This window comes from Sipha flava, unplaced genomic scaffold, assembly GCF_003268045.1.
Source record: "Sipha flava isolate LNK unplaced genomic scaffold, YSA_version1 167_pilon_pilon, whole genome shotgun sequence".
Classification (NCBI taxonomy): Eukaryota; Metazoa; Arthropoda; class Insecta; order Hemiptera; family Aphididae; genus Sipha; species Sipha flava.
In genome coordinates this window covers 478,030-491,357 of record NW_020271856.1, presented here as the reverse complement: position 1 = coordinate 491,357, position 13,328 = coordinate 478,030, and the positions used below count along the sequence as shown (strand labels likewise).

The following is a 13,328-nucleotide window of genomic DNA, read 5'->3' as shown; positions in this document are numbered from 1 at the left end:
CCGTTGGGTTGTACCGTATTGTCCAGTGCTATCTAGGTACTTTAATGCGCATATTAACGTAGAATACTGTCATTCGGTTAAAGCTATAAAATACATATGTAAATATATTAATAAAGGATCAGACAGAGCTACTTTTTCTGTTAATCGTGAAAACGATGAGATTACAAATTATTTGAATGGTCGATACATATGTACTTCTGAAGCTTTTTGGAGAATTTTAAATTTTGAAATTCGTGATAGAGATCCGACAGTTCAGCACTTGGCTCTTCATCTAGAAAATGGACAGTGTGTTTTCTTTAATGCTAATAATCTTCATCAAGTTATTGAAAATCCAAGAAAAACAACACTAACTGCATTTTTTGAACTGTGTTCACATGATGATTTTGCGAAAACACGGTTCTTTCATGAAGTTCCTTCTTATTATACCTGGGATGATAGCAGAGGCTGGTTAAAGAGAAGACGGGGAAAATATGTTCCAAGTTGGCCAGAAATAAAAATGGACACAGCCATTGGTAGAATTTACACGATTCACCCAAATCAAAGTGAGTGCTTCCATTTAAGATTGATTCTAAATTATGTACAAGGTCCTACTTCATTTGAAAGCATAAAGGCCTTTGATGGGGTTATTCACGCGACTTTTAAAGCTACCTGTTTTGCTCTTGAGCTTTTAGAAAATGACGAGCAATGGAAAAATACTCTTGCGGAGGCAACTTTTTCAGAAAGTCCTTCAAAATTAAAAGAATTATTCGCAATAATCATAGTTTTCTGCCAACGTCCGAACCTCAATCTTTGTGGGAACTGTTCAGAAATGATTTTTGTGAAGATATTCTTCATACAGAGCGCACTCGATTAAATGACTTGCAATTTACTTTTTCTGATGAAATATTTAACAGAGGTTTGATTGAAATAGAAGATTAAGTTGTTTGTCTGTTTGAAAAATATTTAACTGAATTTGGAATGAACTCACCTGTTCGAAATGAAAATGCATCTGATCCTTTTGAATTCTCAATTTTGCGTTCTTATTATAATAACCGATTACAAGAATTTGTAGAAATCAATTTACCAAAATTAGTAAATGATCAAAAATATGCTTTTAATATTATTACAGAAAGCGTAATGAATCATCAAGGAAGAGTTTTTTTTTTAGATTTTTTTTAACAAAAAACATCATATACTCAGAAGTCTTATAAAATTCTTATTTTAATTCTTTTTTTTTCTTTTTTTTTCTTCATCAACTTCAATCAAATTCTTTATCAACCATAAATTATTTCTTTTTTATCTGTATTTATTTTTATCATTTGTAACGCTAGAAAAATTTCAATTCGTTTTCATTAACCGTTTTTTTATATTTACTTGCCGATCACATTAAACAATAATATTTGAATAAAAAATTCTACATATCATAGTCCGAAGGCAAAATAAACAACCAATCACGGGCGAAGCTGTGACGGGTCGGCTAGTATATATATAATATCTATTTAGATAAAGATAAAAATAAGCTCAAATAAAATAATTTTTATAAAAGATAAAAAATAATTATAATTCATCTAGATAAAAAGTAGATACATTTTTAAAAATCAATTATTTTATTACACAGATAGTTTATTTCCTATTTGCTCTTATTTATAATGGATGGATAATTATTTTGAAAAAAATATATGCTAAAGATGGAACAGTTTTAATGATACCATGTCTAAAAGTTTTGAAAAATTATAATCAAAATATGAACTGCGTGGATAAACTGGATCAAAATAAAAAATCATGCCAAATAAATCGTAAAAGTAAAATTTGTCAGCATAAAATTTTTTTTCATTTTCTTGCAATTGTAAATTCGCATATAGTATATACACAAGCTACTGGAAATAAAATGACAATGACAAACTAGACGAGAATTTACGGGACAGGTACTAAGCACAACAATTGTTAATAAACGTAAATTAAAAAACACAACAAAAGCACTAATAGAAATAAAAAATTCAAGCCATCAGTTTCCGATTATATCAGTCTCAAAAAATCCGATCATCAGCCAAAATTGTAGACTAGAAGGAGATATACTCAATGTAGCATAAAACAAAAAGAAGTTAGAACATAGTGAATTTGATCAATATGCGATATTCCCCTTTGTATAAGAAAAACTAGGAATTGTTTTTCTGACCATTATAATGCGTAAAAAATGTAAATATTTAGAATAAAAAAATTAAAATATAGATATTATTATAGGTTAGAGGTGATTGTTTCCTACCATAACGAGGAGAGGTAAGAGTGGTCTATATTTAGGTGGTTTGACTAGGTGGAGACCACGAATGACTTCGTATATCTTTAGACCACCGATAAGCATATTGGTCTCTGGAATCACTACGATGTTTATCTCTGGAACGACATTTTTGAAGATATTTACGGTTAGACCGAATACGCTTACGCGACTTTTCCCGTGCCAAAATCTAGAACGGTAACTACTTTCATGAGATTTGTGTTAACGTGAATTTTCCTCAGTGCCGTTACTCTCTTTAGGCGGAGCTTCTGAATTTTTTTGTTGACTGGTGCTTCAAATAACGCATCAATGTTCAAATCGTCCATCATAATCAATTTGAAAGGAAATGGAAGGAAGCAGGAGGGAAAAATTGCATAAGAAAACAAATAACATTAGTTCAGCACAAGCCACGATCCTAACTACGTATGTTAAGACTGTTGTATTTAATATTACTATTGGTATTAATAAATAATAAAACAAATATATATTTGGTAACTATTACATTTAACTTAATTATAAGAAGCAAACACTGCATAGGTTGAGAAAATTAGCTATCTAGGCTTTGAATGAAGAACACTAAGCCAAGATTATTATTATTTTCGGAGACTTTTAATTTTCTTCCCATATCTTCTAAACTTGAATATATCAAATCCCGTGTATTTACATACAGGCCTTACCTAAAGAAATTTCGTCAAATAAAAGAACTCCATGTCTTTGATTTTGATATTCGTCTTTTAAGTAGATAAAAAAACTGGAGATCAAATTCATAATTGGTTTTAACTATTGACAAATACTTGCGAATAGTTTAAGTACACGGTAAAGACATAAGTTTTGCTTTTGGAGAAAACAATAGGCTCCAGGAGAATGGATATTGAATAATAAACATAATAACATCCAGTTTTCAGAATAGTGACGATTTTTTAGATTCTTATAGCGACTAGCCATAATTATTTCTCTAATCATAGTTGATTGCGAATCATTTAAATGATTTTTAATAATTAAACCCTCAACTGAAAAAATCTGATGGATTGTTTAGTTTTTCTTTAGCATAATTTAATTGTTTTTGTAAATATTTAATTCTATGTTTTGTTCTTAAGATTGTTTTTTGAGTATTATGTTTTTTATTAGTTAATCTAATTTATTTTTCTTTATAGGTGGTAAGAAAAATCTTGTAGGGTTTACAACAGATAACCTTGATTTTTTTATACGAAAAGTAATTCTCAATCTTTCATAAAATATACTTTTACTTTTAGTTGATAAAATATAAATGGGATATTATTATTATTATATATAAGTTCTTTATAATTCCAACGATATTGGAAGACCATATCTGCACATTCAAAAGTTAGGTATTTCACCAAATTCTTCAACTAAAATATCATCTAAACAAATTTTTTTAATACTTAAAAATTTTTAAAACTGAAATCCAGTCATCCAATGAAACAATTTTTGAATTCACAAATAAATCTTAAATATCAAAATTAATATTATATAGGTAATTTACATTTGATATTCATTATCAAAATTAATTCCAGAATTATTTGTTTTTTCCACATAAATTCCGAGTTCATTCTCATTTGATTTTATTGTATAAAATGTAATATTAGTTTTAAATACTTCCTATTTCCAATTATTTGGAAGAGTGATGAACTTAATATTATACCATATGTATTAAAAATTCTGGTTTTTGGACAAAACAGGATATAGAAAAAGTTCAATAGATTCTGGATTAATTTCATCTGCGCAAATATTTTTAGGGTACATTTAAATCAACATATATTGAAAGCAGGCCCGTATTTAAAAATTTGGCGCCTCCGAGCATATAATTTATGCTCCCCTCCAAAAAAAATAAATAATAATAATATAACACTTATTATTTTATCCATGATCGAGATTCTTTAATATTAAAATATAACTTATAAATGAAAATCGTTCAATACTTTTTTTTATTATCAAATTATACTATTTTATTTTTTTTCATTAGGTACCGACATAATTTCTAAAATAAATTTTGCTAAAATATTTTACCACCCCTGAGACTTGACGCCCCCTGGCCATGTGCCTACTCGTGCACCCCCCCCCCCCCCTAAATACGGGCCTGATTGAAAGTAATTTTATATATAAGAATAAAATGTGAGATAGGTATAGAAATAATACCTAACTACGAAAAATGGATTTAATTTAATTAAAAATATTGCTTTTATTTTTTTTATGCTTTTGGAATCAATTTGTGAACAAAATCATTTTGAAGTAGACTTTCTTATTTTAATTAATTTAGAAAGATATTTTGGGCCAGGAAATAAACATGGAACCTCATAGGAACCATTTTCTTAATTTTGGATATTTCAAATTTACCCGAAAAAGATGATAGAACTCTTATATATTGATATATTAGTATATAACTAATATAATGGTCAATAGAGATTATATAGTTATCATAGTCTTAGGCTGCTTTGATAATATACAAATATACAATATATATTTTAAAGTAGGCATAGTTAACTGAAATGAATTATAACATAACATTATATAATATATTGTCATGTTAAAAGATTTGTTGATAGTTTAACTATTATATTGTTGTATAATATTGTAGTCTAACTATTAGTTAGAATATCATAAACAATATGTATAAGCTAGCATAATGTAAACTTTGATAAAACTAATTAGTATAAAAACTTTTTAACTGTAGTTATTATTAATAAGTAATTATTTCATAAGTAATTTTAAGAATTTACTGGTCAGTTAATTTGAATGCAAAATGTAAGTTGGTGATGTTTTGTTGTAATTATACAAGAAATATTAAAACCTACAGTTAACCATGTTCTTAGTATCACATTTTTAAATCTAAATGTAAATTTCATAATTTAAAATAATTACATTGTGAAATATATAGGAATAAACACTTTTTTATCCCCAATCCCTGAAGTCTATTTTGAAATGGTTTAATCTTTTTGAAAGTTATTGGCATAAAGTATTGAATATTTTGTAATAATTAAATTTTTTTCGAGGGGTTAAATTAATTAATTTTTTTTCATACATTTATCTTTTGGAAAAGAAAAAGTAGATATGCTATTATTGTGATTTAATTTATATCCTGTTTGACAACCCATAATACAACATATACTGGTCATTATTCGCTATGATAAAATATTGAATTATAATAAAAAAATAATATAATTCTATTTACTTATCATTACTTTTTAGCAATAATTAATTAAAATAATTCTAATTTAATAGCAATTAGTATTAATTTTATTCATCTTAAACTATCATTTTATATTAATATTAGTTTTCAATTGTAAATACCTAACTAGATAACTGATTTAAATGTTCTTAATACTAATATTCAAGGTGTATATTTTAAGTTTATTAAATTATCCATTAAGATGCTATATTTAACCTACAGTCTCAGATAACTTAAAATTATTCATACTTTGCCCCTGTAAATCGGGATTGTGTACAATAATCTATCATGGTGCACCATGTCTGAATATATTTACATTATATACTTATAACATGCCCCCATTAAGCAAAGAATCAAAAACATCTCTGTTTAAGTAAACTATAGTTTTTGAAGAATAATCAACACAATTATATGTTTATATGAAATAATTTTCAAAATACTATGCACTCACTCCAAGACAACACAAATTGCTTTTTAAGAATAATGAGTTTATTAAGTTGAACTTAGTTATTATATGACAACAATGGCAAGTGGTAATCAAATAATTTATCAAATATATTATTATTCAATTTGTTTAAATTTAAATTTTTCAAATTTATCAGTAATTTTTATGTATTTTATTCATTTACATTCATGGTTTCAATAGATTACAAGAGTTTACAACCAAAAGTTTAAATAATAGATGATTATAAAAAAATTCAATATTAACATAAGACATCACATTTTGACACATGTGACACATATTATTATTGTACCTTATTGTGATAGATAAAAAATAATTATCACATATTACAACAGATTTAGGATTTACATTAAAAAAATTAGATACATGGAATGGTCAACAGAAAATTGATAGTTTGTTCACAATAGTATAATGTAGTCTTGGATATAAGTTATATACTTCCTGTATATAAGGATTTTGATAAAAAAAATGTGTACATATAATATTGTTCATACATAATCAATATAATTTATATATGCAAAAATAAAGTGTATTAAATTCTTTGATAACGAAATTAGTTTTATGATTGAAGCAAAAGACAAGATACATACTTTTATTTAACATAATATTTAAGTATGTAATACATTATATAAGATGTTAGGGGAAGGTCAAAATCAGATCTATACCAAGTATAAATGGACAAATCATATTTTGATTAAAAAATATGAAACATTAGATCAATAAAAATTAATTAGATCTGTTATCTTTTTCTGATTTAAGTAATCATTTAACATATAATAGTAAAATTATGAAAAAAATATTACAAAAGTAATGTCAGAAAACGATTACAAATAGACCATAACTGGGCTTATCTCGTTTCTGATTATCTACGCATATAGTATGTATATAATAGTATACATAATTACATTATATTTTTAATAAATGCGTTGAACAATTAATAACTATATAATAGTTCATTAATCCGAGTCTTCTTGTGGTTTTAAGTCACTAAGATCAGGAAGAGAACTAAGAAAACCATTGGCTAATGCATATTCTATTAGAGCTAAGTGACAGAACACATACTGCTCAGGAGTTTGGATAGAATAAGCTCGTTGAGACCTAATTCTTTCCACTGTGCCTTTAATATCTACAGTACTTGTTTCTTCCAACCGATTAATACATATATCTAATGTACAAAATGTTCCTAAAAAAATTAATTTGGTAAATATTTACTTATGTTGATATTAAATAAAAGTTATAAATAATTTTACCAGTTCGACCAATGCCTGCTGAACAATGAACAACAATTGGTGGTCCTCGCTGATGTCCTGCCCATTTATCTCCAAGGTCTTGTAACATGGATGACTGACATTTTCGGACTTTTTCAAGAAAATCTAACATAGCAACAGCATTTTGTGGAACACCAAAATCTGGCCAAGAGTTAAAACGAAAATGAGAAACTTGCCTTATCTCATTTGTCTGAAATAATGAAGAAATTTAAATGAAAAGTACAATAAAATACACATGATAAAAATGAATAACCAACTTACATCAGTGTTTGTTAATTCCAATCTAGTAACAGCAAAATTATCAAATTGACTAAGAGATTTAGTAGACACCTTGAAATTTTGATATATTTGATCTTCAGATAATTCCTCAGGCGGCCAATATTGTTCACACTTAATTTTTCCACATTCAAATACTTTTGTTGTCATAACAATTACTAATACTTGTTGTTCCCAAACCATACGCCAAAAATCAGCACATGTATGAGGTAGTGGACCCTGAGTTGAAATGAATGCATTTTTTTGTTTATAGCCATCAACAAAATTAGCATGTATATAATCAGACATGGGATCTTTTTCAGATTGTGATAATAACACTCTAGTATGATCGTAGCAGAGCACATCTGTATAACGGTTTTTCAATAAATTTGGCCGAACTCTAGAAATAGAAAAACTGAATTAATAATGATTCAATGACTAAAAAAACATTAGTATCAAATACCTGGCAGAATTAAATGTACCATCAGGTGAACGCGTTTTAATTTCTTCATATTCCTTGATAAGGCCAGCTCTCTTTTTTTTCACAACGTATTCAACAAATTGACTAATAGTTAAACTTTGACTAGAATCACAACGCAAACTGTCGTCATCTGAAAAACCACTACTAACTGATGATGGAGGCATGGGAGAATTTTCTTCTGTGAGAAAAAGTAAAATAACAAATAAATCATATTTTACTTAATTTTTGAAGCCATAGCTTACCTTTTGAATTTGTAGTATTGCATGTCCACCCTGACAATAAGTTATCTTGAACTATTGCACTTTCTTCGATAACATTATTTTCTTTTAATAAATTGATCACCTTAATGATAAATTACACATATGAAAATATTAATAATATATATGTGTATAAAAATATACCTTTTTAAATACTATATTAATCAAAATATTAAATTGTATAAAAATATGATATGTTTTCTAGAAATAAAATAATAATACTACATTGTTAACATACTTTGGTATCTGCTCCAATATCTTTTTTTGTATTGTTTGAATTACATATGTGGTCGGACATAGCCGAACTTCCATATTTATCACTGTTCGTCATGTAGTTCAAACAGTAAGCTAACCATTTACTGTGTTCAACGTTGACAGTACCACCTAAATGTATTGGCAAGGATTCCTTAGGTATATGTTGAATCAACTATAAAATAAAATCACAAATATTTGTTTATATAACACAATAATTGTTATAATAAAATCCCAAACCTGAGGTAAGCTGATTGTGAACACTCGATCTCTTAACTTTTCCTGTACAAATAACCTAAGTATTTTAAATGGAGCTTTGAACCATAATGGCGCTGTTACAATTAAAACTTTCTTTAGTTTAGCAGGATAACCACCCTGAAAATTAAACCAAAAACCAAAAATAAATATAACTTTATCAGTAAATTCATAAGATATAATAATATAAAAATTAAATTAAGTATTACATATCTTTATTGTTAAATTTTTTTTAATATGATTTATAATTTATTATTAACTAAAAATAATAAAGATAGTTGTTCACATAAGAAGTTTTTGATCAAAGCATGGAAAATAAATCTTTTAACAACTAATATACTCTAGCAATTGAAAAATACATTAAATTAATAGTGAAATATCCAAATTACAATTAAACGTATTAGCATTCCAGAGCTAAGAACTATACTTATCAATGCATAGTGTAATCATTTGATTTTTTTAAGAATATCATTAAATAATTAAACAATCAAATAAACTGATACTTTATCATATTATATAATATAAATAACTATAATGTACTATATTCGTAATTGAAAAAAATATATTTAAGTTTAAATAGATACTTTAAACATATGAAAACATTTTTTATGCCTTGTTTCGTGGAATAGTAAAAATAATAAGTTATCGTAATAATAAATAGGTCAGAGTGAAACTAGGTCATTGCGTGATAATGAAAAATTTAGAAATAAATTTGAAAAAAATAAATATTGAAAGATTAGGGTTTTATAATTAATTGTCATCTGTAGAGCATTAAGATAAAACGTAAAAGGAACTAAACGCATAATATAATTTACAAGCAGCGGAAAAATAAAAAGGTCGGGCTCTAAATTTAAACAACGGTACAATAATAGAGTATACTTAACTAACGGATTACTACCACGCTCTAACAGCATGTGCCAATAATTACGTTCTAGTTAGATTCGGATGTTCATAAATAGTTAAAGTATATTTGAATTTTGTGGTAATAATTGTTTTGGTTTATGTCAATCCCACACGCATATAAATTAATGACTTGATCTTTATACAATCAGCAATTATTTATTTATTTTTATTTAAAAAAAAGTATATTTATAATCTGTGATATTATTTTACAATAATTACACTTGGTAACACTGAACAGTTATTTTTATAAATAAAATTGTTTTCTTATGAGTTATAAAAAAATTAAAATAATATTATACAAGTGTCGATTAATGCAATTCAAATATAATATGTACAACTAAATAAGAGTGTCAATGATCCACTTATAAAGTACGATAACCTGCTTAAAGTGGTTCCAGTCAATATAATATTCAGCACTTCATTACTTATGTAGCGTTATATATATATATATATATATATATAATAAATACAATAAGTGTCTTCATGTCATTTTATTTAAACATAAATATAATACTAGTATTTTTCAAAAATATCTGTTGTAAATATACTAGTTTCTAAAAAAAAAATTGAAAATAGTAGAATCACTTCCTACACGCATCCTAGTTGGACATATACATATACATACACTCTCACACACATTAACAAAGAATGGTCTTATTTCATGCAGTTTAAAAATCAAATATTGAGTAAATAAAATAATAATTATTTCAAATTTATAAAACCTAACGTTATTTCATATTAATTAATAGTATCACATAGTAAAAAAAAACAGCGAACATATTAACTAATTCAATTCTACATAATTTAAAATAAATAAAGCAGATTTCGGAGAGTTTAGCTTTTCATATTATGAGACGCAGATTAACATTGTTTGTTAAATTATTTCATCGAATTTTTACTCCTATATAATAACTTCCATATAAAAACCATACAAGTCTCTAATTTGTAGTCAGGAATATCAAGCATATATATATATCAATACAATTAAACGCTGATAATTTTATAAAAATACAAGGCACTTAAGTAACATTTAAAAATTTAAGATTTTAAATGCAACTAGGAAATTAAATTTTAAAAGTTAACACTAAATGATTAGAGTCTTTATCAATAAGATGCAAATTCAATAAAGTTGTATATTTTGAACATGCTATGTTCAAAATTAATTACGTTCAAAACATCAATATTTTTACAGTAGGTAGGTTAGTAGATATACAGTACATGTTATAAAATATTATAAAATCTAAATATCATACGAATAAAAATGTATTGATTGTATACAAATATATGAATACAATGCATTGCTATCTAATTTTTAAAATTAAACAATAAAAAATAGGTATAATAAGATTTAATGAAACATTATCTTTTAATTCATATTATAACAAAATGAATAACTATATTCATTAATATAATAACTAAGTATGCACTTAGTATTATAACAGATAACGATCAACACACCATATCAAAATAAATATACTAGTTACAGATATTAGGTATATATTATGTATAATTATGTCAATAAACACAAAATTAAAATTTTAATAAATCTTAATTCTTATGTATCCGTTTTTTAAAATAAACGAAATTTAATATGGTACAAAAATGATTAAAACATTAACACGTAACGTTATAAAATTTAAAATAATTGAAAAATTACTAACATTTTATTGTATATATAAAATTTTATTAAAAAAAAAAAAAAAAAATTAAAAAATAGTAACGGTTTTGTAAAAATATTTGAAAGAAAATAAACGAACAACTGTACCTAACGTTGTTTTAACGATTTATAGATAAAATTATCAACCCGAAATAAACTATATAGTAATTTTACTAAATTAATAAGCAATTCAAATAATAAATATTATATTTGCTATACTATCGAGGTAGTATCACGTCGAAATATAAAAAGTTTGAAGTTATACATAAAACATTTTACACGCGATTTAGCTACTAAATTTTAGTATACAACAAACCAAAAGTAGAAAATTTTAAATAAAATACATGAATACGATCAGTTCAGTCATAACAACAAATTTGGTAAATTAAGAACTTACGTAATTTTATAACATGTAAAAAATCTAAATCCAATATCCAGGAAATTAAAAAATATACAATATTATTTGCGGTTAATTGTAGGTATATGAAATAGATTTTTTTATAAATAAAAAATAAATTTCCAGTAACGATTTGAAAAATTAACAATTTGTAAGAGAATGTACAAAGAACTTGTAATTATTTTTTCGATTGTACTTTATGTCAATATATTGCTTTATATATAAAGGTAGTTAATGTTTGTTCCTATACTTATAAAATATGAAAACGCATAGTGTAAGTTTTTCGAATAACCACTGGCAAAAATTATACTTTATAAGGACATATGTTCTAATAATGTATTATAATAATGGGTAGATATGTATATTTATCCAGGATAACAATAGTATTATGATGTGATTAAGCTGTATATTACATGCCGTAGTGGTGTTTTCGCGATGACGATACTTGTACAGATGTATTTGTACAGCAGTTGTTTTAGCTGAAGAGATGGAAATATAAAATTTTTTATGTATGAAGCACTTATTTATAAATATATATCTATCATCCTTACATAATTATAAGTATAGTAAAATAGTAAGAGTAAAATTACAATATAAACGGTAAGTAATCACTTCAAATCTAGGTGGGAAAATAGTACTAAAAAACTAATTAATAATTAAAATGAGAATATTTACGACGCGCCGAATCTATACAAATCTCACGAGCAGTGACGGTGCTAGAGTTGGCGAGGCCCTGGGCAAAATTAATGTTGGGTCTTATAATTTATATTAATAAAATATTTTAAGTTCAGTTAAATCAGAACCGCAGGGCCTTAATTATAAATTAAGGCGCGGGGCCCTGGGCAACTGCCTCTATTTCCCACCCCCTCACGCCGTACCTGCTCACGAGTCGTAATCTACAATTTTTATCCATACTTCGCAATCATGGACGCAACTAGAGTCCAAATATTGGGGGTACTGAAATTTAAATTAAATAGTATTTAACTGTAATTACTATAGATTATATAGATCTGAAGAAAAAAAAACAGGAGTGCTCCATTTGAACTCAGGGCTGCTAAAACCCCTATTGTGCCTATGTTCGTAATACATATTGTTACACATTAAGCAAAAAAAAAATAATGAATAAAATAATAATAATAGTAATAATAATAATACGAAACTGCGAAACCTATACCGGATCAATATTGGTCGTGTAGCCAAGCGGTTCCTCCGGACTGAATAGTATTACCCACGCGGCACTACTAATCGTAAGCGTGTGTGGGTCTCTCCTTTGTTGTACTGACGTGTAAATGAATATCCGTACGGTTTATTTTTTTACCTATTATTATTTTATTTCGTGTATTGTTCTTGTTTTATTTCTCTTTCTCTCTCTCTATGTATATGAATATTTATTTATATATATATCATGTATAAGAGCCGCGCGCGCGCGCACACACACACACACACACACACACGTACGTACGTTTTCGGACACAGTCGCCGTCACGCTCGGCACCACAGACGCGGATGGGACTCGACCGAAACGGAATGTCGTTCGGCACAACGACGCGCGACACCCGCGAGCACGCACCCGTCAGAACACTGCGGAAAACAGACTGAGCCCCCTGTAAACCGCGCGTAGTAGTCAATACGCGCGGCGATACACGACGGTGCCCGCGCACCGGTGAAAACGCGAACCCCTCTCACCGCCACCGTACGACCG

At 26.9% G+C, this 13,328-nt stretch overlaps 1 protein-coding gene across 2 annotated transcripts in view; it reads right to left on the bottom strand.

Annotated features, from left to right (window-relative positions):
- Nucleotides 1-6,412: 6,412 nt before the first annotated feature.
- LOC112679729 (tyrosine-protein phosphatase non-receptor type 9) overlaps nt 6,413-13,328 on the bottom strand; it is a 17,014-nt gene continuing 10,098 nt past the window's right edge. The window contains exons 5-11 of one of the 2 annotated variants that reach the window (XM_025549629.1): nt 8,655-8,789; nt 8,401-8,589; nt 8,148-8,247; nt 7,888-8,035; nt 7,431-7,824; nt 7,152-7,359; nt 6,413-7,084 (exon numbers count right to left, since the gene is read on the bottom strand). In XM_025549629.1, the coding sequence (XP_025405414.1) occupies nt 6,858-7,084; nt 7,152-7,359; nt 7,431-7,824; nt 7,888-8,035; nt 8,148-8,247; nt 8,401-8,589; nt 8,655-8,789 (1,401 nt within the window). In that variant the 3' untranslated portion in view covers nt 6,413-6,857. Of the gene's footprint in view, nt 7,085-7,151; nt 7,360-7,430; nt 7,825-7,887; nt 8,084-8,147; nt 8,248-8,400; nt 8,590-8,654; nt 8,790-13,328 lie in introns of both variants that reach the window. The other variant, XM_025549628.1, reaches the window with a different exon arrangement.